The following is a 26988-nucleotide window of genomic DNA, read 5'->3' on the forward strand; positions in this document are numbered from 1 at the left end:
GCTCCAGAGTCCAATCGTGGCAAGCTTTACATAACTCCAGACAACACTTGGCATTGCGCATGGTGATCTTAAGCTTGTGTGCGGCTGCTCGGCCACGGAAACCCATTTCATGAAGCTCCCGGGGAACAGTTCAAGCTTCACCAACTTTGTGGCAACAGTTTGGAACTCAGTATTGAGTGTTGCAACCGAGGACTGATGATTTGTACGTGCTTCAGCACTCGGCGGTCCCGTTCTGTGAGCTTGTGTGACCTATCACTTCACGGCTGAGCCGCTGTTGCTTCTAGACGTTTCCACTTCACAATAACAGCTCTTACAGTTGACTGGGGGCAGCTCTAGCAGGGCAGACATTTGATGGACTTGTTGGAAAGGTGGCATCCTATGACGGTGCCACGTTGAAAGTCACTGAGCTCTTCAGTAAGGCCATTCTACTGCCAATGTTTGTTTTTGGAGATTGAATGGCTGTGTGCTCAATTTTACACACTTGGCATCAACAGGTGTGGCTGAAATAGCTGAATCCACTAATTTGAAGGGGTGTCCACATACTTTTGTATATATAGTGTAGCTTTCTCATCTGATAATGAACAGCCGTGTGTCACCTGATAAGCATTGCGTTATCTTAGGTAATCAGTTGGTTTGAAATGAACTGAAGTAGCCCATCTTAAATTATTATTCTCTTAACAGATGAAGGTTTTGTGAATACAAGTCTTAGCAGGTCTTGTGTACGTAGATTCTAGTTTCTGTCACAGAGACATTCAGGTGCTTCTTTAACAACAGCTGTCTGGATCTCATGTAATGTCTATTTGTTTCTTCTGCTTGATAAAAAACAACTTCAGCTGTATTATAGCCTCTCTGACATCGAGGCCAGAATCTAACCCTTCTCTGTCCTCTTCCTCTGTCTCTCTTCTTCCTCTGTCTCTCTTCTTCCTCTGTCTCTCCTCTTCCTCTCTCGCTCTCGCTCTCTCTCCTCTCTCTCTCCTCTCTCTCTCTCCTCTCTCTCTCTCCTCTCTCTCTCTCCTCTCTCTCTCTCTCCTCTCTCTCTCTCTCCTCTCTCTCTCTCCTCTCTCTCTCTCTCGCTCTCGCTCACTCTCCTCTCTCTCCTCTGCAGAGTTCACCTTGCCCACCAGAGACCGAAGCAGCATGCAGACCTGAGGAGAACCAGCACTAGCTACAAGATTCTGTCCGTCCTCCTCCAGTCCTCCCTGCCACCAATGCTCTGTGAGGCGCTCTATCCTCTCCTCTCCCTGGGCATAATGATCCATCTCTACTGCTGAGCTCCACCTTACCCCACCTTACCCCCTAACCTTACCCCACCATGACCAGTCTGAAGCGGTCTCAGACGGAGCGTTCGGTGGGCGGCTCGGTACCTGCCTCTGATGAATTCTACACTCGCCGTCTGCGCCTCCCCAACGGTGGCGCCCCCCCACCTCGCTCCGAGAGCGCCCACCTCACCTCCTCTTCCTCATCCGGCTCCTCTTCATCCTCCACCCCGGGGGTTCCCAAGATGGGGGTCAGGGCCCGCGTGGCAGACTGGCCTCCCAAAAGGGACGGAACGGGTGGAGTGTGGCACATCACCGTAGATACGGACTCTCCAAGTTCTACCATGTCATCTTCAGGTGGCGGAGAACGCGGGTCGGGAGGAGAACGCGGGTCGGGAGGAGAACGCGGGTCGGGAGGAGAACGCGGGTCGGGAGGAGAACGCGGGTCGGGAGGAGAACGCGGGTCGGGCGGAGAACGCGGGTTGGGCGGAGAACGAGAACGAGAGCGGAGCTCGGGTTCAGGCTCGGCGCCCACGGCCCATAGCAACCTGTCGGCTAAACTGGGCCACCTGATCAGCCCTCAGGACTCGTCGATGCTCCGGAACATCCACAACACCCTGAAGAGCAAGATGCACCACAGCAGACATCACAGCAAAGACAACCGCTACCTGTCGCCAGACGGCTACCAGGGCTCGCCACGTAAAGGCATGAGGCGTATCCGCCAGCGCTCCAACAGTGACATCACTATCTCTGAGCTGGAGGGTGACGGGGGCGAGGGCTGGTCCTTCTCCGGCTGGACGCCCATGCACCGAGAGTACGGAAGCACCTCCTCCATAGACAAACATACAGGCTCAGGGGAGAGCTTCTTCGATATGCTCAAGGTTTGTGTTTTAATTGATTGATTTAGTGGTATACCTTTCTGATATATATCAGTTATTTATGATGCACTGTCCATATATATTTTCATTTTTATCATGAAATCACATTTTATGTATGGTTTTGCATATGTACCAAGATGTTCAAATAAACCTAATCTTCCTAAACCTAATTGTTACTTGTTGAATGTATGTATAGTTATATTCCTGAGGCAACTCTATATGTATTTTAAATATGTCAAATAAATCCATTCATTCCAGGGTTATACATCCCAGGATGCTCCAGACCAGCGCAGCCCAGCACCGGACAGACTCGGGGAGCTGCTGACGGTCGCCCCGCACAAACAGGCTGCCTTAGATCTTCCTGATGGACCCCTGGGTACTGCCAGAGGTAGCCCTGCCAGTCGCCTGAAGGAAAGGGAGAAACACCTCAAGAGGAGATCCAAGGTATTGAACACAAACTGCGTGGTTTACTATCTCCTCATTGGTTGATTGTATCCATCTTGTCTGTAATGGTCTATGCTTGATAGTTTCTGTTTAACTTTGTTATTATGAGTCTGTACATTTTACACCAATATTACGTTTCATCAATCTTATCAAAACGTTTTACCCATACTTTATTTGTTAATGTGTTTGTGTTTATGCACAGTGAAGCAAACAACATTTCCCATGGGGATAATGAAGTCAATGTTTTATCTTATTCCAGTCGGAGACGGGCGGGGAGTCCATCTTCCGGAAGCTTCGTAGCGTCAAGGCCGAGGGCGACTCGTCCCGTGCCGGATCAGACATAGAAGACGGGGGGCGGGAGGACGGTAACAGCCCCAAACCCTGGACCTGTCAGAAGGGCTTCGCCCACTTTGACGTGCAGAGTATCCTCTTTGACCTCAACGAGGCCATCCAGGGACGACAGTCCGGTGGGAAACGCAAGAACACCACCACAGGAGCTTCGGCTGCCGCCGCCGCCTCGGCCTCTGCCACTTCCTCCCTCTCGTCCAATCAGAGCGGAGTATACGGTGGGGGCGGGTCTCCGTGCGGATCGCAGGAGGAGCTAAGTGGGAAGGAGGGGTGTCCGGGTACAGGAGGGGGACATGGCACTAACCCTGCCCTGGATCCTGGGGATGACAAGAGCAATGAACTGGTGCTGAACTGTCCCTGTTTCAGGAATGAACTGGGAGGAGAGGGAGAAAGGAACATCAGCCCTTCTAAACAGGTAGGACGCGGATACGATAAATACACTGGCATGAACATTCACACACACCGGCAATACGAATGCATGCAGGCGCACACCCACACAATATACACTCACTCACAGATCAGGTAATGGAATTTGTTATCTGGATAACTCTGATACCATTACCATCATAGATATTGGACAAAGACATAACTTTTCGAGACCTTAAATCTCTGCATTAGCTCAACTCTTTCACCAGAATGACAGATTTTTACCTTGTCAGCTTGGGGATTCGATTCAGCAACCTTATGGTTACTGGCCCAACGCTCCTACCCTCCAGGCTACCTGCCACCCCTGTAAGGGCCCGGGACTGGGCTTCTACTAAGCTGACATATGGAATTGTTTTAAGATTGTCATATGGAATTGTTTTAAGATGGTCATACCAAGGATCATTTAACTATTTAGAACCCATAAATAATGCATTCATAAGCAGTATATAAGCATGTACTGCAAGCTTATGTCAACTCAAATAAATGTTACCCCTTTACCCTTACCTCCATACTAACATTGCTCCTCTTTCCCCCTCCCAGCAGGGTAGTATAGGCAGTGGAGGGAGCTCTGGGGGGGGAGGTGGCTCAGAGGAGGGGCCCCTGGAGACCACTCTCCCCCACTTCACCAATGCCGGGGTGGCCGTGCTGGAGGCCCCTAAAGATGGACAGGGACAACACACCGACAGGGCCAAACGATCTGTAGAACACTGTGACCTGGGGGCTTATTACTACAGGAAATACTTCTATCTGAGAGGTGAGAGGGAAGGATGGATAGAGAGAGGGAGGGACCTGGGGTACTATGACAGGAAGTGCTTCTACCTACGAGGAGGGAAGGAGGGAGAAAGGGATGGATGGTAGAGAGGGAGAGTTACAGTCCTACTACTACAGACCATAGAGATGTTGATTTATTCATTTCTAAAGTCGTTTGGATATTTGATCTTTGGAAATATAAGATTGTCTGAAAATAGAATCTGAAAGCAGGTAGATTTACATCAGGCTGTAGATTTACATCAGGCTGTAGATTTACATCAGGCTGTAGATTTACATCAGGCTGTAGATTTACATCAGGCTGTAGGTTTACATTAGGTTGTAGACAGGTTGTAGATTTACATCAGGTTGTAGGTTTACATCAGGCTGTAGGTTTACATCAGGTTGTAGGTTTACATCAGGTTGTAGATTTACATCAGGCTGTAGGTTTACATCAGGTTGTAGATTTACATCAGGCTGTAGGTTTACATCAGGCTGTAGATTTACATCAGGTTGTAGATTTACATCAGGTTGTAGGTTTACATCAGGTTGTAGATTTACATCAGGCTATAGATTTACATCAGGTTGTAGATTTACATCAGGCTGTAGATTTACATCAGGATGTAGATTTACATCAGGTTGTAGGTTTACATCAGGTTGTAGGTTTACATCAGGTTGTAGGTTTACATCAGGCTGTAGGTTTACATCAGGCTGTAGATTTACATCAGGCTGTAGATTTACATCAGGCTGTAGATTTACATCAGGCTGTAGATTTACATCAGGCTGTAGGTTTACATCAGGCTGTAGATTTACATCAGGCTGTAGATTTACATCAGGCTGTAGATTTACATCAGGCTGTAGGTTTACATCAGGTTGTAGGTTTACATCAGGTTGTAGGTTTACATCAGGCTGTAGGTTTACATCAGGCTGTAGGTTTACATCAGGTTGTAGGTTTACATCAGGTTGTAGGTTTACATCAGGTTGTAGGTTTACATCAGGTTGTAGATTTACATCAGGTTGTAGGTTTACATCAGGTTGTAGGTTTACATCAGGTTGTAGGTTTACATCAGGTTGTAGGTTTACATCAGGTTGTAGGTTTACATCAGGTTGTAGGTTTACATCAGGTTGTAGATTTACATCAGGCTGTAGATTTACATCAGGTTGTAGATTTACATCAGGTTGTAGGTTTACATCAGGCTGTAGATTTACATCAGGCTGTAGATTTACATCAGGCTGTAGGTTTACATCAGGCTGTAGGTTTACATCAGGTTGTAGGTTTACATCAGGTTGTAGGTTTACATCAGGTTGTAGGTTTACATCAGGTTGTAGGTTTACATCAGGTTGTAGGTTTACATCAGGCTGTAGGTTTACATCAGGTTGTAGGTTTACATCAGGTTGTAGGTTTACATCAGGTTGTAGGTTTACATCAGGCTGTAGGTTTACATCAGGTTGTAGGTTTACATCAGGTTGTAGGTTTACATCAGGTTGTAGGTTTACATCAGGCTGTAGATTTACATCAGGTTGTAGGTTTACATCAGGTTGTAGGTTTACATCAGGTTGTAGGTTTACATCAGGTTGTAGGTTTACATCAGGCTGTAGGTTTACATCAGGCTGTAGATTTACATCAGGTTGTAGGTTTACATCAGGTTGTAGGTTTACATCAGGCTGTAGGTTTACATCAGGTTGTAGGTTTACATCAGGTTGTAGGTTTACATCAGGCTGTAGATTTACATCAGGTTGTAGGTTTACATCAGGTTGTAGATTTACATCAGGTTGTAGGTTTACATCAGGTTGTAGATTTACATCAGGCTGTAGGTTTACATCAGGTTGTGTGTGCTACTTCTCTTATATTGCAAATATATATTTGTTTTAAATCCCCCTCTCTCTTCCTGTCTCGTACCCACGCTCTCTCTTTCCCTCTCTCTCCTACCTCCCTCTGTTTGGTCCAGAGCATTGGAACTACCTGGGCGTAGATGAGACTCTGGGTCCAGTAGCAGTGAGTCTGAGGAGAGAGAAACTAGAGGAACACAAGGAGCATGGACACCAGTACAATTACAGAGTCATCTTCAGAACCAGCGAGGTAACGAGACAGTACACTAACTAAAGCCCCTCCAGTCTGTCCTTTCTCCCTGCTCTTGTTTATATTCTTTTTGCTAGTGGATAACCAGGCTTGTTCATAGTGTATTCTCTCCTCTTCATTTCCCACAACTCATTGATCTCAACTTCTCAAGTCAATCAGCTTCAACTACCTCTTCAATTCCTTAGACCCTGGTATGCTGTAGGCAATAATGTCAGTCATCCTCTCTCCCTCCCTCCCTCCCTCCCTCCCTCCCTCACTCCCTCACTCCCTCACTCCCTCACTCACTCACTCCCTCCTTTTCCTGAGAGCCTGCAGTATTGTAACCAGTAGTGTTACCATCCCTCCCTCCCCTTCTCTTCTCTTCTCCTCTCTCCTCTGCACTTCTCTCTCCTCTCTCCACCTGTCCTCTCTCCTCCATTCCACCTCTCCTCTCTCCACCTCTCCTCTCTCCTCCTCTGCACTTCTCTCTCCTCCATTCTACCTCTCCTCTCTCCTCCTCTGCACTTCTCTCTCCTCCATTCTACCTCTCCTCTCTCCTCTCTCCACCTCTCCTCTCTACTCCTCTGCACTTCTCTCTCCTCCATTCTACCTCTCCTATCTCCTCCTCTGCACTTCTCTCTCCTCCATTCTACCTCTCCTCTCTCCTCTCTCCTCTCTCCACCTCTCCTCTCTACTCCTCTGCACTTCTCTCTCCTCTTCTGCACTTGCTGCTATTTCCAGCCTGGAAGGTGGGCAGGTGTGTGAGTGTGTGTAGGTTGAGACCACGTCAGAGGAAGACTAGTTTAGTCCAGTGTTCTGGTTCCTCTCCACCATCAACACATTTACCTCCACAGGGTCTCCGTCAGAACACTACAATAATACACTTGATCACATTTAATAATATCCAGCATGTTTAACCGCATTTAAAAACCCAAGGACACAGTTCTGTACTGTGAGTCACTTCTCAGTGAGAGCACAGGGACATGAACACACACACACACACACACACACTGGACTTGACTCCGTGTGTTTACTGTTAGTTAGATATAGGTCCTTCTGCACCTTTCTATTATTCATGCTGTCCTCCCACTGAAGGTTGTTTTAACCTTTGTGTGTGTGTGTGTGTGTGTGTGTGTGTGTGTGTGCTCTCCCCTCAGGAAATTAGTTTTAGCCTTAAATTCCAAAGGAATAGAGACATTTCAAATGTCATATGTCTATATACAGTGTTTTAACGATATGCAAAAGGAAAATAAATAAACATAAATATGGGTTGTTTTTTATTTATTATCTTTCTTTCTCCGTCGCTCTCTCTGTTTCTCCGTCGCTCTCTCTGTTTCTCCGTCGCTCTCTCTGTTTCTCCGTCGCTCTCTCTGTTTCTCTGTCGCTCTCTCTGTTTCTCTGTCGCTCTCTCTGTTTCTCTGTCGCTCTCTCTGTTTCTCCGTCGCTCTCTCTGTTTCTCCGTCGCTCTCTCTGTTTCTCCGTCGCTCTCTCTGTTTCTCTGTCGCTCTCTCTGTTTCTCTGTCGCTCTCTCTGTTTCTCTGTCGCTCTCTCTGTTTCTCTGTCGCTCTCTCTGTTTCTCCGTCGCTCTCTCTGTTTCTCCGTCGCTCTCTCTGTTTCTCCGTCGCTCTCTCTGTTTCTCCGTCGCTCTCTCTGTTTCTCCGTCGCTCTCTCTGTTTCTCCGTCGCTCTCTCTGTTTCTCCGTCGCTCTCTCTGTTTGTCCCTCGCTCTCTCTGTTTGTCCCTCGCTCTCTCTGTTTGTCCCTCGCTCTCTCTCCCTCTCTCCGTTGGCCTCAGATGGCCATGAAGTACTAACAACATAGAAGAAGAAGAAGTTGGAAGAACACTTTTCTGTCACTGTGGTACCCTTTTCCATAAGTAGTGCACTACTTTAAAGGGAATAGGGAGCCAGATTAGACAGCCCGGTCTGGTGTAATAATGGATGTCTCTTTATCCCTCTCTTCCTTCCCTGCCTCTCCTCTCCTCACCCCACTTCCTATCACCTCTCCCCTCTAGCTCACCACCCTGCGTGGGTCCATTCTGGAAGATGCGGTGCCCTCCACCTCTAAGCATGGCCTGGCTCGGGGTCTACCCCTCAAAGAGGTGCTAGATTACCTGGTTCCAGAGCTGACCGCCCACTGTCTCAGACTGGCACTTAACACACCTAAAGTCACAGAGCAGCTGATGAAGCTGGACGAACAGGGGGTAAGGACACAAGAAGGGTTGTAAAATGATACTAACTTTCCTCCAGGGATTCTGGATTTCCTGCTTATTCCCTCCTGATTCCGGAAGTCTTCAAACTGGGATCTCTGAGAAAACCTGGGGATTTAGAGAAAGTTACCAATAAGACAACACAGGAAAAATAACATGAAAGTCTCACAATTTATTACTTGCAGAGAACTTTAAATAGCACTAATGTAACCTCTCCTTCTCTCTCGCTCTCTCTCTCTCTCTCTTTCCTTCTCTGTCTCTCTCTCTCTCTCTTTCCTTCTCTCTCTCTTTCCTTCTCTCTCTCTCTCTCTCTTTCCTTCTCTATCTCTCTGTCTCTCTCTCTCTCTCTCTCTTTCCTTCTCTATCTCTCTCTGTCTCTCTCTCCTCTCTCTGTGTCTCTGTAGTTGAGTTTCCAGTTGAAGGTGGGGGTGATGTACTGTGCGTCGGGACAGAGCAGTGAAGAGGATATGTATAATAATGATTCAGCAGGTCCTGCTCTGGATGAATTCCTACAGCTGCTGGGGGAGAGGGTCCGACTGAAGGGATTCACCAAGTACCGAGCCCAGCTGGACACTAAGAGTATGTTACTACACACACACAGTGTTATCTCCCTCTCTATCTCTCTCTCATGCCCAGCTTAACACCAAGAGTATTACTACATTACTTTGTCAGACTGAGAATGCCTTGTCGACGACTCCCCTGAGAATGCCTTGTCGACGACTCCCCTGAGAATGCCTTGTCGACGACTCCCCTGAGAATGCCTTGTCGACGACTCCCCTGAGAATGCCTTGTCGACGACTCCCCTGAGAATGCCTTGTCGACGACTCCCCTGAGAATGCCTTGTCGACGACTCCCCTGAGAATGCCTTGTCGGCGACTCCCCTGAGAATGCCTTGTCGGCGACTCCCCTGAGAATGCCTTGTCGGCGACTCCCCTGAGAATGCCTTGTCGGCGACTCCCCTGAGAATGCCTTGTCGGCGACTCCCCTGAGAATGCCTTGTCGGCGACTCCCCTGAGAATGCCTTGTCGGCGACTCCCCTGAGAATGCCTTGTCGGCGACTCCCCTGAGAATGCCTTGTCGGCGACTCCCCTGAGAATGCCTTGTCGGCGACTCCCCTGAGAATGCCTTGTCGGCGACGACTCCCCTGAGAATGCCTTGTCGACGACTCCCCTGAGAATGCCTTGTCGACGACTCCCCTGAGAATGCCTTGTCGACGACGACTCCCCTGAGAATGCCTTGTCGTCGACGACTCCCCTGAGAATGCCTTGTCGTCGACGACTCCCCTGAGAATGCCTTGTTGTCGGCGACTCCCCTGAGAATGCCTTGTTGTCGGCGACTCCCCTGAGAATGCCTTGTTGTCGACGACTCCCCTGAGAATGCCTTGTTGTCGGCGACTCCCCTGAGAATGCCTTGTTGTCGACGACTCCCCTGAGAATGCCTTGTTGTCGGCGACTCCCCTGAGAATGCCTTGTTGTCGACGACTCCCCTGAGAATGCCTTGTTGTCGACGACTCCCCTGAGAATGCCTTGTTGTCGGCGACTCCCCTGAGAATGCCTTGTTGTCGGCGACTCCCCTGAGAATGCCTTGTTGTCGGCGACTCCCCTGAGAATGCCTTGTTGTCGGCGACTCCCCTGAGAATGCCTTGTTGTCGGCGACTCCCCTGAGAATGCCTTGTTGTCGGCGACTCCCCTGAGAATGCCTTGTTGTCGGCGACTCCCCTGAGAATGCCTTGTTGTCGACGACTCCCCTGAGAATGCCTTGTTGTCGGCGACTCCCCTGAGAATGCCTTGTTGTCGGCGACTCCCCTGAGAATGCGTTGTTGGTTCTTTTAATCACCGTGACGTTCAGTGAACCCTAAAGAGGAGTTTCCTAGAGTAACAGGGTAACCAAGCGATAGAGCTCACCAGTCTGTCTCGTTAAGCCATTGGGGGGAAGGAATGAGGTTTTGGAATAAACATTGAAAATAAGGTCATTTAAAGTGACCTTTATACGTTTATTTTGATGACATTAACGTTAGCTGAAGATTCTCATAGAACAAAACGTATAATATCTCCTAAACCTGTGTTTAACACAGACCTTACTTTCGGCGTTTATCCTAAAACCCATTCATTTCCCCGTAAGCTTTGGTCAAGTTAGCCTCTGTTAGTGCCTACAAAAAGACCACATTCATATTGAACTCTGTTAGCTATTTTAAGTGAATTAAAAAGATGCTGTAACTGTCCCCAGACAGTAAATATGTCCCCCCCTAATGTTTCCAAGTTTCAGTTCCCCATGTAGTGCACAACTTTTGAACAGAGCGGTATGGGCCTGTAGAGATCCTGGAACAATAGGACGTGATCAACTGGCTGACGGAGATGCTGAGAGAACAGGACACTGAATGAAGGGGACAGTATAGAGGACTGTCAAGAAGAACACTTTCTACCCAGAGCAGAGGGAATAGGACCCATTCATAGACCCAGAACAGAGGGAATAGGACCCATTCATAGACCCAGAGCAGAGGGAATAGGACCCATTCATAGACCCAGAACAGAGGGAATAGGACCCATTCATAGACCCAGAGCAGAGGGAATAGGACCCATTCATAGACCCAGAACAGAGGGAATAGGACCCATTCATAGACCCAGAGCAGAGGGAATAGGACCCATTCATAGACCCAGAGCAGAGGGAATAGGACCCATTCATAGACCCAGAGCATAGGGAATAAGACCCATTCAAAGCCATAGACCCAGATCAGAGGGAATAGGACCCATTCATAGACCCAGAGCAGAGGGAATAGAACCCATTCATAGACCCAGAGCAGAGGGAATAGGACCCATTCATAGACCCAGAACAGAGGGAATAGGACCCATTCATAGACCCAGAGCAGAGGGAATAGGACCCATTCATAGACCCAGAGCAGAGGGAATAGGACCCATTCATAGACCCAGAGCAGAGGGAATAGGACCCATTCATAGACCCAGAGCAGAGGGAATAGGACCCATTCATAGACCCAGAACAGAGGGAATAGGACCCATTCATAGACCCAGAGCAGAGGGAATAGGACCCATTCATAGACCCAGAGCAGAGGGAATAGGACCCATTCATAGACCCAGAACAGAGGGAATAGGACCCATTCATAGACCAAGAGCAGAGGGAATAGGACCCATTCATAGACCCAGAGCAGAGGGAATAGGACCCATTCATAGACCCAGAACAGAGGGAATAGGACCCATTCATAGACCCAGAGCAGAGGGAATAGGACCCATTCATAGACCCAGAGCAGAGGGAATAGGACCCATTCATAGACCCAGAGCAGAGGGAATAGGACCCATTCATAGACCCAGAGCAGAGGGAATAGGACCCATTCATAGACCCAGAGCAGAGGGAATAGGACCCATTCATAGACCCAGAACAGAGGGAATAGGACCCATTCATAGACCCAGAGCAGAGGGAATAGGACCCATTCATAGACCCAGAGCAGAGGGAATAGGACCCATTCATAGACCCAGAGCAGAGCAGAGGGAATAGGACCCATTCATTGACCCAGAGCAGAGCAGAGGGAATAGGACCCATTCATTGACCCAGAGCAGAGCAGAGGGAATAGGACCCATTCATAGACCCAGAGCAGAGGGAATAGGACCCATTCATAGACCCAGAGCAGAGGGAATAGGACCCATTCATAGATAGGAAGACTTTCATTGAAAGGGTTTCTGACCACATTCTGCTGTTGTATTCTCTCTCTCCTCTAGCTGACACAACTGGGACTCACTTCCTGTACACTGAGCCTAAGAGCCTTCCTGTCTGTCCTCTAGCTTACTACACAGGGACTCACTTCCTGTACACAATGAGCCTTCCTGTCTGTCCTCTAGCTGACTCCACGGGGACTCACTTCCTGTACACCACCTGTAAATCAAATCAAACTTTATTTGTCACATGCGGCGAATACAACAAGTGTAGACCTTACTGTGAAATGCTTACTTATACAAGCCCTTAACCAACAGTGCAGTTCAAGAAGAGTTAAGAAAATATTTACCAGGCAGACTAAAATGAAAAGTAATAATAACAAGTAACACAATAACATAACAATAACGAGGCTATATACAGGGGGTATCGGTACAGTCAGTGTGTGGGGGTTCAGGTTAGTTGAGGTCATTTGTACATGTAGGTAGGGGTGAAGTGACTATGCATAGATAATTAACAGCGAGTAGCAGCAGTGTACAAAACAAATGGGGGAGGGGGGATCAATGTAAATAGTCCAGTGGCCATTTGATTAATTGTTCAGCAGTCTAATGGCTGGGGGGTAGAAGCTGTAAAGGAGCATTTTGGTCCTAGACTTGGCGCTCCGGTATCGCTTGCCGTGCGGTAGAAGAGAAAACAGTCTATAACTTGGGTGACTGGAGTCTCTGACAATTTTATGGGCTTTCCTCTGACACCGCCTAGTATATACAGTTGAAGTCAGAAATGTACATACACTTAGGTTGGTGTCATTAAAACTCGTTTTTCAACAACTCCACACATTTCTTGTTAACAAAATATAGATTTTTGGCAAGTCGGTTAGGACATCTACTTTGTGCATGACACAATACATTTTTCCAACAATTGTTTACAGACAGATTATTTCACTGTATCACAATTCCAGTGGGTCAGAAGTTTACATACACTAAGTTGACTGTGTCTTTAAACAGCTTGGAAAATTCCAGAAAATGATGTCATGGCAAATTTACATCATTTGAGTCAATTGGAGGTGTACCTGTGGATGTAATTTCAAGGGCTACCTTCAAACTCAGTGCCTCTTTGCTTGACATCATGGGAAAATCAAAAGAAATCAGCCAAGACTTCAGAAAAATGGTAGACCTCCAGAAGTCTGGTTCATCCTTGGGAGCAATTTCCAAATGCCTGAAGGTACCACGTTCATCTGTACAAACAATAGTATGTAACTATAAACACCATGGGACCACGCAGCCGTCATACCTGCTCAGGAAGGAGACACGTTCTGTATCCTAGAGATGAACGTACTTTGGTGCGAAAAGTGCAAATCAATCCCAGAACAACAGCAAAGGACCTTGTGAAGATGCTGGAGGAAACGGGTACAAACGTATCTATATCCACAGTTAAACGAGTCCTATATCGACATAGGCCGCTCAGCAAGGAAGAAGCCACTGCTCCAAAACCGCCATAAAAAAGCCAGACTAGGTTTGTAACTGCACATGGGGACAAAGATCGTACTTTTTGGAGAAATGTCCTCTGGTCTGATAAAACAAAAATGGAACTGTTTGGCCATAATGACCATCGTTATGTTTTGAAGGAGAAAGGGGAGGCTTGCAAGTCGAAGAACACCATCCCAACCGTGAAGCACGGGGGTGGCAGCATCATGTTGTGGGGGTGCTTTGCTGCAGGAGGGACTGGTGCACTTCACAAAATAGTTTGCATTATGAGGAAGGAAAATTATGTGGATATAATGAAGCAACATCTCAAGACATCAGTCGGGAAGTTAAAGCTTGGTCGCAAATGGGTCTTCCAAATGGACAATGACCCCAAGCATAATTCCAAAGTTGTGGCAAAATGGCTTAGAAGATGTGTGGGCAGAACTGAAAAAGCGTGTGCGAGCAAGGAGGCCTACAAACCTGACTCAGTTACACCAGCTCTGTCAGGAGGAATGGGCCAAAATTCCCAAAACTTATTGTGCGAAGCTTGTGAAAGGCTATCCGAAACGTTTGACCCAAGTTAAACAATTTAAAGGCAATGCTACCAAATACTAATTGAGTGTATGTATACTTCTGACCCACTGGGACTGTGATGAAAGAAATGAAAGCTGAAATAAATCATTTTCTCTACTATTATTCTGACATTTCACGTTCTTAAAATAAAGTGGTGATCCTAACTGACCTAAGATAGGGAATTTTTACTTGATTAAATGTCACAAATTGTGTTTTGCTAAGGTGTATGTAAACTTCAGACTTCAACTGTAGGTCCTGAATGGCAGGAAGCTTGGCCCCAGTGATGTACTGGGCCGTACGCACTACCCTCTGTGGGATGCTGAGCAGTTGCCATACCAGGCGGTGATGCAACCGGTCACTATGCTCTCGATGGTGCAGCTGTAGAACCATTTGAGGATCTGGGGACCCATGCCAAATCTTTTCAGTCTCCTGAGGGGGAAAAGTTTTTGTCCACTTCACGACTGTCTTGGTATGTTTGGACCATGAACTATAAGGACTACAGTCGTGACCAAATGTTTTGAGAATGACATAAATATTAATTTTCACAAAGTTTGCTGCTTCAGTGTCTTTAGATATTTTTGTCAGATGTTACTATGGTATACTGAAGTATAATTACAAGCATTTCATAAGTGTCAAAGGCTTTTATTGACAATTACATGAAGTTGACCCTTCTTTTTTAAGACCTCTGCAATCCACTCTGGCATGCTGTCAATTAACTTCTGGGCCACATCCTGACTGATGGCAGCCCATTCTGGCATAATCAATGCTTGGAGTTTGTCAGAATTTGTGGGTTTTTGTTTGTCCTCTTGAGGATTGACCACAAGTTCTCAATGGGATTAAGGTCTGGGGAGTTTCCTGGCCATGGACCCAAATATCAATGTTTTGTTCTCCGAGCAACTTAGTTATCACTTTTGTCTTATGGCAAGGTGCCCCATCATGCTGGAAAAGGTATTGTTCGTCACCAAACTGTTCCTGGATGGTTGGGAGAAGTTGCTCTCTGAGGATGTGTTGATACCATTCTTTATTCATGGCTGTGTTCTTAGGCAAAGTTGTGAGTGAGCCCACTCCCTTGGCTGAGAAGCAACCCCACACATGAATGGTCTCAGGATGCTTTACTGTTGGCATGACACAGGACTGATGGTAGCACTCACCTTGTCTTCTCCGGACAAGATTTTTTCCGGATGCCCCAAACAATCGGAAAGGGGATTCATCAGAGAAAATGACTTTACCCCAGTCCTCAGCAGTCCAATCCCTGTACCTTTTGCAAAATATCATGTTTTTCTTGGAGAGAAGTGGCTTCTTTGCTGCCCTTCTTGACACCAGGCCATCCTCCAAAAGTCTTCGCCTCACTGTGCTTGCAGATGCACTCACACCTGCCTGCTGCCATTCCTGAGCAAGCTCTGTACTGGTGGTGCCCCGATCCCGCAGCTGAATCAACTTTAGGAGACGTCCTGGTGCTTGCTGGACTTTCTTCACAACAATTGAACCGCTCTCCTTAATGTTCTTGCAATCTTACTGGCAGCAATATCCTTGCCTGTGAAGCTCTTTTTGTGCAAAGCAATTATGACGGCACGTGTTTCCTTGCAGGTAACCATGGTTGACAGTGGAAGAACAATGATTCCAAGCACCACCCTCCTTTTGAAGCTTTCAGTCTGTTATTCGAACTTAATCAGCATGACAGAGTGGTCTCCAGCCTTGTCCTTGTCAACACTCACATCTGTGTTAACGAGAGAATCACTGACATAATGTCAGCTGGTCCTTTTGTGGCAGGGCTGAAATGCAGTGGAAATGTTTTTGGGGGATTCAGTTCATTTGCATGGCAAAGAGGGACTTTGCAGTTCATCTGATCGCTCTTCATAACATTCTGGAGTATATTCAAATTGCCATCATACAAACTGAGGCAGCAGACTTTATGAACATTTATATTTGTGTCATTCTCAAAACTTTTGGGCACGACTGTATGAACCTGTCTGTCTAACTCTAGTTTCTGTCGGTCTGTCTCTCCTCTAGCTGACTCCACAGGGACCCACTCCCTGTACACCACCTATAAGGACTATGAGGTGATGTTCCATGTGTCCACCATGCTGCCCTACACACCCAACAACAAACAACAGGTCTGTGTTGGTACGGTTGAATTTGTAACACTTTCTAATGAATCCAGGGAATAAAGTAAATAACAGGGTGGTAGTAGAACGGTGACCTGTTCTAGTAACTCGCTGTGAAGCCAAGATGGCCCTTCATTTCAGTGTACGACTAGTAACATGGATGTGTTCACTGACCTGCTTTCTCTGTTGTTCCAACGCAATGAATGATAAAAAAATGTTTTTTTTAAATGAGTCACATTCTACAGTCATTGATAGATTGTAAAGGCATATGTTGACCGTGAGAGTTTTTATCTTTTTTCTGTTTCCCCCCCCGTTGTGTCTGTCTCCTCACAGCTCCTGAGGAAGCGTCACATAGGAAATGACATCGTGACCATCGTATTCCAGGAGCCTGGAGCTCAACCCTTCACCCCCAAGAACATTCGCTCTCACTTCCAACACGTGTTCGTAGTGGTGAGAGCACATCAACCCTGCTCTGACAACACCACCTACAGGTGTGTGGAACGTCTAACACACACACACACACACACACACACACATCAACGCTGCTCTGACAACACCACCTACAGGTGTGTGGAACGTCTAACACCGCACGCACGCACGCACGCACACACACACACACACACACACACACACACACACACACACACAACCTGTTGGAGGAAGACCTGCTGCAGTACAATGTAATGTACACAACAACTGTCTCTATGATAGTTCAGCTGCCCTATCAATCTGTCTAAACTGCCTGGTGTTACAGCACTTTCTACCCAGCCTCCTCTTCTCTCTACCCAGCCTCCTCTTCTCTCTACCCAGCCTCCTCTTCTCTCTACCCAGCCTCCTCTTCTCTCTACCCAGCCTCCTCTTCTCTCTACCCAGCCTCCTCTTCTCTCTACCCAGCCTCCTCTTCTCTCTACCCAGCCTCCTCTTCTCTCTACCCAGCCTCCTCTTCTCTCTACCCAGCCTCCTCTTCTCTCTACCCAGCCTCCTCTTCTCTCTACCCAGCCTCCTCTTCTCTCTTCTCAGCCTCCTCTTCTCAGCCTCCTCTTCTCAGCCTCCTCTTCTCTCTACCCAGCCTCCTCTTCTCTCTACCCAGCCTCCTCTTCTCTCTACCCAGCCTCCTCTTCTCTCTACCCAGCCTCCTCTTCTCTCTACCCAGCCTCCTCTTCTCTCTTCTCAGCCTCCTCTTCTCAGCCTCCTCTTCTCAGCCTCCTCTTCTCTCTACCCAGCCTCTACTTCCTTCTATCCAGCCTCTTCCCTCTACTTAGGGAAAGGGGGATACCTAGTCATTTGTACCATTGAATGCTTTCAGCTGAAATGTGTCTTCGCATTTAACCCAACCCCTCTGAATCAGAGAGGTGTGGAGGGCTGCCTTTATCGACATCCACGTCTTCGGCGCTTGGGGAACAGTGGGTTAACTGCCTTGCTCAGGGGCAGAATGACAGATTTTTAACTTGTCAACTTTGGGTTTCGATCCAGCAACCTTTCGGCTACTGGCCCAACGCTCTAACCACTAAGCTACCTGCCACCCCCTCTTCATTCGACTCAGCCTCCTCTTCCCTCGACTCAGCCTCCTCTTCCCTCGACTCAGCCTCCTCTTCCCTCGACTCAGCCTCCTCTTCCCTCGACTCAGCCCCCTCTTCCCTCGACTCAGCCTCCTCTTCTCTCTACCCAGCCTCCTCTTCTCTCTACCCAGCCTCCTCTTCTCTCTACCCAGCCTCCTCTTCTCTCTACCCAGCCTCCTCTTCTCTCTACCCAGCCTCCTCTTCTCTCTTCTCAGCCTCCTCTTCTCTCTTCTCAGCCTCCTCTTCTCTCTACCCAGCCTCCTCTTCTCTCTACCCAGCCTCCTCTTCTCTCTACCCAGCCTCCTCTTCTCTCTACCCAGCCTCCTCTTCTCTCTACCCAGCCTCCTCTTCTCTCTACCCAGCCTCCTCTTCTCTGTTCTCAGCCTCCTCTTCTCTCTACCCAGCCTCCTCTTCCCTCTACCCAGCCTCTACTCAGCCTCCCATTCCATGACCTAGAATAAAGTGCATTCAGGCCAGTTTCTGTGAACATCTGCCTCTTGCTTCAGCACTCTAGGTAATATGTTGCATCGCTCTTTATGTTTGTATCGCTGAGTGTTGAAATAAAAAGTCGGGGGCAGTTTCCTCCTCCAAGCCTGTGTGTCCCTAACTAACTCCTGTCTATCCCTCTGAGACCTCCTTTAAGGCCTTGTTAACTAACACACACACACACACACGCACACACACACACACACAGTCGGCGAGAGATGTTAATGAAAGGAGAAATAATTGCTTGTTTCCTTCCAGCTTCTCCTCTGGGAGTGAGACTTCATGAGCTGATGAGAACAGTATCATCTGTCCATTTACACTTTCTCTCTGTTTTCTTTTTTTCTTTCTCTCGCTCTCTCTATAATTATCTATTTCTCCCTCTCCCTACTCTCGTTTCCCCTCTCCCTGCTTTCCCCCCTCCATCTCTCTCACCCCTTCTCTCTCTCTCCTTTCTCTCTGTCTCTCTCTCTATCCTTCTCCATCTCTCTCCTCTCCCTTTCTCTCTCTCTGTCTCTCTCTATTTCCTGTATTTCTCTCTCTTTCCTGTCTCTCTCTCCTGTCTTTCTCTCTCTCTCTCCTGTCTTTCTCTCTCTCTCTCCTGTCTTTCTCTCTCCTGTCCCTCTCTCTCTCTTCTCTTCCCCTCTCTCTCTCTCTCTCTCTCTCTCTATCCTTCTCCATCTTTCTCTCTCCTGTCTCCCTCTCTCTTTCTCCATCTTGTTAATAGCTGTTTTAATAGCTGTTAGGGTTTATTGTGTGACCTGGTTCTCTGTGGGGTTCCTGCCTGCTGTACACAAAGCTGTGGAGTGGCATAGGGAAGTTACAATGGCTTGACACACACACACACGCTGACACACACACACACACACACACACACACACACACACACACACACCCTGCTCTCCGACCAGATGTAGGACTGTACCGGCCTGCACACCATGGCCACCTCCTGCCCTTCCTCTCTCCTCCACAATCATGTCACTAAATTCCTGCCTTTCAGTTTGTTTTGTTTGGGCTCTGTTATTTCATCCCTCTACATTTGATCTACTACAACACTTATGGAGGGTTTAGTTTGATGGTGGGTTTAGTGGTGTCTGATTTAAGCTAATCAGGTAGATAATTAACTAGAAAGTCGGGGCACTACGAAAGAATGTTTATGGAGCTGTTATCTTCCGAATAAACTCTTAAAGGCCAAGTAATCTTTTACATAGTAGCAGTCAATATTTAATCCTGACCTTATTTAGTCTCATCTGAAAGTTGTAAATTCTTGTTTATCTTCACAAACCCTGGCTAACAAGTTGAATCAGCAATACAAAATTTGTTTTCATTATTTATTTACTAAATACCTAAATAATCACACAGAATTACATCTACACAGAATGTATCATACGTTGTTTACAAATGATGTCATAAAGGAAAACGTCCTTAGCGGACGGAGCAGATATGACGGCTGGTTACGCAAAGAAAGGGGGTTGGGTTTGAGTGAAAGAGCGGGAAGACTGAGGAACAAAGGGAGAAGCTCTGCTATCCTAAATACAGAATCTTATGCATTCTAAATAACCGCCCATTTGGAAAAGGAAAATGCAATAAATATTTACTCTGAGCTGCGCTTCGGTAGATTGGTTGTAGATCGTAGGCCGGGTTGTCCAGCATGGATCTCTGGTCCTCTGTAGACTGTCTAGTGGTGAACTGGAGCGTGGTGGGATGGATACTCTGTCCGTCCTCTCCTAGCCCAGGTTTAGCGACTGCTGCTAACTCAACGGCTAGGAGGTATCACTTCTGGAGTGAATAAGAGTTCAAAGTTCAAACCAAGTTGCCATACTTTTAAGCTCATGCTATATTCTGGCTGGTATAGTCGAAATTCATTCTTTCGGTGTGTTGACCGTCATCTTCACGTTGAAATTCGATGCTAATTTCGTTAGATTCTTGCTGAGGTTGGCTTAGTTCTGTAGGTGGTCTTTGTCCTTTCAACGTGGGGACTGCAAGTCCGCACGTCCTTGGAGCAGGTTATTATCTGAGCCCTTTTAACGTAGGACCGTCGCCCTAACGTCCTCGGAACAGAAAGTTACATTTTCATCAAGGGCTTTATATAGGAGGGGAGAGAAGGGCGTGTTTCATAGTTTATAACCAATGTCTGTTCACATGGGCAGGGCCACTGACTTGAGCATAGTTCACTCATGAAAACCCAATTCTCTCATTTGGAAGCTAAAATTACATTTAATCTTTTCACAAATAGTTTCATATTTAAACATTTAAATTGCACAACAATTCCATGTGAATCTGATAATTAGAATGTGTAGACTTTCCCAGATACAGTTTATGTCGTCCTGTCATCAGTCATAATGTCTCAGACGCCAACTGAACTGACATCATATTCATTTAGTACCAACGCATATTTTCAACTGGTTGGATTACCGAAATATGTTTCCGTTTCCCATCTTTGGATGTCACCAGACTCTCTCTCAATGTTAACAAAGGGATTTTCAATAGTCACATCGGTAGAGTAGAGAGAGGGAAAAGGGGAAAGGTATTTATGGGGGTCATAAACCTCCCCCACTCAGGCCAACGTCATGACAGTGGGATGAAGGGTTTTGTTTGATGGAAGGTTTTGGAAGTTTAGGTGTCTATTTATGATTGACAACCAAGCAATGTGTTTTGGACAGTAAAGCCTTTGTGAAGCATGGAAGGTCTGAGCTGTTCATTCAACAGGTTGTTGGTGTGGCTGCCTCTCTGGTTAGGCCGTGTGGGTTTATGGAGTCGCTCCCCTGGTGTTTAATAGACTGCAGTTGGTAGCGATAGTAATGCTATTATCCCTGTGGTGTTGTTCCTCAATTTAACATGATAGGCTATTCATCTCTACATTCTGGAAAAGCTGTTTCAGACCAACAATAATACTTAGTGTTGTTGAGGCTTATGGCTGTGTCTTGACCTAATATGGCTGTGTCCTGACCTAATATGGCTGTGTCCTGACCTAAAATGGCTGTGTCCTGACCTAATATGGCTGTGTCCTGCCCTAATATGGCTGTGTCCTGCCCTAATATGGCTGTGTCCTGCCCTAATATGGCTGTGTCCTGACCTAATATGGCTGTGTCCTGACCTAATATGGCTGTGTCCTGACCTAGTATGGCTGTGTCCTGACCTAGTATGGCTGTGTCCTGACCTAGTATGGCTGTGTCCTGACCTAGTATGGCTGTGTCCTGACCTAGTATGGCTGTGTCCTGACCTAGTATGGCTGTGTCCTGACCTAGTATGGCTGTGTCCTGACCTAGTATGGCTGTGTCCTGACCTAGTATGGCTGTGTCCTGACCTAGTATGGCTGTGTGAAGGCTATATACAGGGTGTTACGGTACCGAGTCAATGTAGAGGCTATATACAGGGTGTTACGGTACCGAGTCAATGTGGAGGCTATATGCAGGGTGTTACAGTACCGAGTCAATGTGAAGGCTACAGTGGGGGAAAAAAGTATTTGATCCCCTGCTGATTTTGTACGTTTGCCCATTTACAAAGAAATGATCAGTCTATAATTTTAATGGTAGGTTTATTTGAACAGTGAGAGACAATAACAACAAAACAATCCTGAAAAATGCATGTCAAAAATGTTATGAAATGATTTGCATTTAAATGAGGGAAATATGTTTTGCAGAGGGGTCAAATACTTGACTTTGTACTTGGTGGCAAAACCCTTGTTGGCAATCACAGAGGTCAGACGTTTCTTGTAGTTGGCCACCAGGTTTGCACACATCTCAGGAGGGATTTTGTCCCACTCCTCTTTGCAGATCTTTTCCAAGTCATTAAGGTTTCGAGGCTGATGTTTGGGAACTCAAACCTTCAGCTCCCTCCACAGATTTTCTATGGGATTAAGGTCTGGAGACTGGCTAGGCCACTCCAGGACCTTAATGTGGTTCTTCTTGAGCCACTCCTTTGTTGCCTTGGCTGTGTGTTTTGTGTCATTGTCATGCTGGAATACCCATCCACGACCCATTTTCAATGCCCTGGCTGAGGGAAGGATGTTCTCACCCAAGATTTGATGGTACATGGCCCCGTCCATCGTCCCTTTGATGCGGGGAAGTTGTCCTGTCCCCTTAGCAGAAAAACACCCCCAAAGCATAATGTTTCCACCTCCATGTTTGACGGTGGGGATCGTGTTCTTGGGGTCATAGGCAGCATTCCTCCTCCTCCAAACACGGCGAGTTGAGTTGATGCCAAAGAGCTCCATTTTGGTCTCATCTGACCACAACACTTTCACCAGTTGTCCTCTGAATCATTCAGATGTTCATTGGCAAACTTCAGACGGGCATGTATATGTGCTTTCTTGAGCAGGGGGACCTTGTGGGCGCTGCAGGATTTCAGTGCTTCACGGCGTAGTGTGTTACCAATTGTTTTCTTGGTGACTATGGTCCCAGCTGCCTTGAGATCATTGACAAGATTTTCCTGTGTAGTTCTGGGCTGATTCCTCACCGTTCTCATGATCATTGCAACCCCACGAGGTGAGATCTTGCATGGAGCCCCAGGCGGAGGGATTTTGACAGTTCTTTTGTGTTTCTTCCATTTGCGAATAATCGCACCAAATTTTGTCACCTTCTCATCAAGCTGCTTGGCGATGGTCTTGTAGCCCATTCCAGCCTTGTGTAGGTCTACAGTCTTGTCCCTGACATCCTTGGAGAGCTCTTTGGTCTTGGCCATGGTGGAGAGTTTGGAATCTGATTGATTGATTGCTTCTGTGGACAGGTCTTTTTTACAGGTAATAAACTGAGATTAGGAGCACTCCCTTTAAGAGTGTGCTTCTAATCTCAGCTCGTTACCTGTATAAAAGACACCTGGGAGACAGAAATCTTTCTGATTGAGAGGGGGTCAAATACTTATTTCGCTCATTAAAATGCAAATCAATTTATAACATTTTTGACATGCGTTTTTCTGAATATTTTTGTTGTTATTCTGTCTCTCACTGTTCAAATAAACCTACCATTAAAATTATAGACTGATCCTTTCTTTGTCAGTGGGCAAACGTACAAAATCAGCAGGGGATCAAATACTTTTCCCCCCCACTGTATATACAGGGTGTTACGGTACCGAGTCAATGTGAAGGCTATATACAGGCTGTTACGGTACTGAGTCAATGTGGAGGCTATAAACAGGGTGTTACGGTACCGAGTCAATGTGGAGGCTATATACAGGGTGTTACGGTACCGAGTCAATGTGGAGGCTATATACAGGGTGTTACGGTACCGAGTCAATGTGGAGGCTATATACAGGGTGTTACGGTACCGAGTCAATGTGGAGGCTATAAACAGGGTGTTACGGTACCGAGTCAATGTGGAGGCTATATACAGGGTGTTACGGTACCGAGTCAATGTGGAGGCTATATACAGGGTGTTACGGTACCGAGTCAATGTGGAGGCTATATACTGGGTGTTACGGTACTGAGTCAATGTGGAGGCTATAAACAGGGGGTACCGAGTCAATGTGGAGGCTATATACAGGGTGTTACGGTACCGAGTCAATGTGGAGGCTATATACAGGGGGTACCTGTACCGAGTCAATGTGGAGGCTATATACAGGGTGTTACGGTACACAGTCAACGTGGAGGCTATATACAGGGGGTACCAGTACCGAGTCAATGTGGAGGTTATATACAGGGGGTACCGAGTCAATGTGGAGGCTATATACAGGGGGCACTGGTACAGAGTTAATGTGGAGGCTATATACAGGGTGGTACCGGTACAGAGTCAATGTGGAGGCTATATACAGGGGGTACTGGTACAGAGTCAATGTGGAGGCTATATACAGGGGGTACCGGTACAGAGTCAATGTGGAGGCTATATACAGGGGGTACTGGTACAGAGTCAATGTGGAGGCTATATACAGGTGGTACCGGTACAGAGTCAATGTGGAGGCTATATACAGGGGGTACTGGTACAGGGTCAATGTGGAGGCTATATACAGGGGGTACCGGTACAGAGTCAATGTGAAGGCTATATACAGGGGGTACCGGTACAGAGTCAATGTGGAGGCTATATGCAGGGGTACCGGTACAGAGTCAATGTGTAGGCTATATACAGGGGGTACTGGTACAGAGTCAATGTGTAGGCTATATACAGGGGGTACCGGTACAGAGTCAATGTGTAGGCTATATACAGGGGGTACCGGTACAGAGTCAATGTGGAGGCTATATACAGGGGGTACTGGTACAGTCAATATGGAGGCTATATACAGGGGGTACCTGTACAGAGTCAATGTGGAGGCTATATACAGGGGGTACCGGTACAGAGTCAATGTGGAGGCTATATACAGGGGGTACCGGTACAGAGTCAATGTGGAGGCTATATACAGGGGGTACTGGTACAGTCAATGTGGAGGCTATATACAGGGTGTTACGGTACAGAGTCAATGTGGAGGCTATATACAGGGGGTACTGGTACAGAGTCAATGTGGAGGCTATATACAGGGGGTACCGGTACAGAGTCAATGTGGAGGCTATATACAGGGGGTACTGGTACAGTCAATATGGAGGCTATATACAGGGGGTACCTGTACAGAGTCAATGTGGAGGCTATATACAGGGGGTACCGGTACAGAGTCAATGTGGAGGCTATATACAGGGGGTACCGGTACAGAGTCAATGTGGAGGCTATATACAGGGGGTACTGGTACAGTCAATGTGGAGGCTATATACAGGGTGTTACGGTACAGAGTCAATGTGGAGGCTATATACAGGGGGTACTGGTACAGAGTCAATGTGGAGGCTATATACAGGGGGTACCGGTACAGAGTCAATGTGGAGGCTATATACAGGGGGTACCGGTACAGAGTCAATGTGTAGGCTATATACAGGGGGTACCGGTACAGAGTCAATGTGGAGGCTATATACAGGGGGTACCGGTACAGAGTCAATGTGGAGGCTATATACAGGGGGTACCGGTACAGAGTCAATGTGGAGGCTATATACAGGGTATTACGGTACAGAGTCAATGTGGAGGCTATATACAGGGGGTACCGGTACAGAGTCAATGTGGAGGCTATATACAGGGGGTACCGGTACAGAGTCAATGTGGAGGCTATATACAGGTGGTACCGGTACAGAGTCAATGTGGAGGCTATATACAGGGGGTACCGGTACAGAGTTAATGTGGAGGCTATATACAGGGGGTACCGGTACAGAGTCAATGTGGAGGCTATATACAGGTGGTACCGGTACAGAGTCAATGTGGAGGCTATATACAGGGGGTACCGGTACAGAGTTAATGTGGAGGCTATATACAGGGGGTACCGGTACAGAGTCAATGTGGAGGCTATATACAGGGGGTACCAGTACAGAGTCAATGTGGAGGCTATATACAGGGGGTACCGGTACAGAGTCAATGTGGAGGCTATATACAGGGGGTACCGGTACAGAGTCAATGTGGAGGCTATATACAGGGGGTACCAGTACAGAGTCAATGTGGAGGCTATATACAGGGGGTACCGGTACAGAGTCAATGTGGAGGCTATATACAGGGGGTACTGGTACAGAGTCAATGTGGAGGCTATATACAGGGGGTACTGGTACAGAGTTAATGTGGAGGCTATATACAGGGGGTACCGGTACAGAGTCAATGTGGAGGCTATATACAGGGTGTTACGGTACAGAGTCAATGTGGAGGCTATATACAGGGGGGTACCGGTACAGAGTCAATGTGGAGGCTATATACAGGGGGTACCGGTACAGAGTCAATGTGGAGGCTATATACAGGGGGTACCAGTACAGAGTCAATGTGGAGGCTATATACAGGGGGTACCGGTACAGAGTCAATGTGGAGGCTATATACAGGGGGTACCGGTACAGAGTCAATGTGGAGGCTATATACAGGGGGGTACCGGTACAGAGTCAATGTGGAGGCTATATACAGGGGGGTACCGGTACAGAGTCAATGTGGAGGCTATATACAGGGGGTACCAGTACAGAGTCAATGTGGAGGCTATATACAGGGGGTACCGGTACAGAGTCAATGTGGAGGCTATATACAGGGGGTACTGGTACAGAGTCAATGTGGAGGCTATATACAGGGGGTACTGGTACAGAGTTAATGTGGAGGCTATATACAGGGGGTACCGGTACAGAGTCAATGTGGAGGCTATATACAGGGTGTTACGGTACAGAGTCAATGTGGAGGCTATATACAGGGGGTACCGGTACAGAGTCAATGTGGAGGCTATATACAGGGGGTACTGGTACAGAGTCAATGTGGAGGCTATATACAGGGGGTACCGGTACAGAGTCAATGTGGAGGCTATATACAGGGGGGTACTGGTACAGAGTCAATGTGGAGGCTATATACAGGTGGGTACCGGTACAGAGTCAATGTGGAGGCTATATACAGGGGGTACCGGTACAGAGTCAATGTGGAGGCTATATACAGGGGTACTGGTACAGAGTCAATGTGGAGGCTATATACAGGGGGGTACCGGTACAGAGTCAATGTGGAGGCTATATACAGGGGGGTACTGGTACAGAGTCAATGTGGAGGCTATATACAGGGGGTACCGGTACAGAGTCAATGTGGAGGCTATATACAGGGGGTACCGGTACAGAGTTAATGTGGAGGCTATATACAGGGGGTACCGGTACAGAGTTAATGTGGAGGCTATATACAGGGGGGTACCGGTACAGAGTTAATGTGGAGGCTATATACAGGTGGTACCGGTACAGAGTCAATGTGGAGGCTATATACAGGGGGTACTGGTACAGAGTCAATGTGGAGGCTATATACAAGGGGTACTGGTACAGAGTCAATGTGGAGGCT

The 26988-nt window shown here is 47.3% G+C and overlaps 1 protein-coding gene across 2 annotated transcripts in view; it reads left to right on the forward strand.

Annotated features, from left to right (window-relative positions):
* Positions 1 to 1105: 1105 nt before the first annotated feature.
* The window catches only part of LOC115191062 (signal-induced proliferation-associated 1-like protein 1), a gene marked incomplete at both ends in the record, with an annotated part of 33981 nt that continues 8098 nt past the window's right edge, over positions 1106 to 26988 (forward strand). Inside the window, 9 exon segments of one of the 2 annotated variants that reach the window (XM_029749059.1) lie at positions 1106 to 2137; positions 2393 to 2578; positions 2838 to 3341; positions 3893 to 4106; positions 6049 to 6179; positions 8171 to 8359; positions 8770 to 8944; positions 16072 to 16175; positions 16500 to 16657. In XM_029749059.1, the coding sequence (XP_029604919.1) occupies positions 1313 to 2137; positions 2393 to 2578; positions 2838 to 3341; positions 3893 to 4106; positions 6049 to 6179; positions 8171 to 8359; positions 8770 to 8944; positions 16072 to 16175; positions 16500 to 16657 (2486 nt within the window). 2 annotated transcript variants of the gene reach the window in all.

The sequence above is a fragment of the Salmo trutta genome, unplaced genomic scaffold, assembly GCF_901001165.1.
Source record: "Salmo trutta unplaced genomic scaffold, fSalTru1.1, whole genome shotgun sequence".
NCBI lineage: Eukaryota > Metazoa > Chordata > Actinopteri > Salmoniformes > Salmonidae > Salmo > Salmo trutta.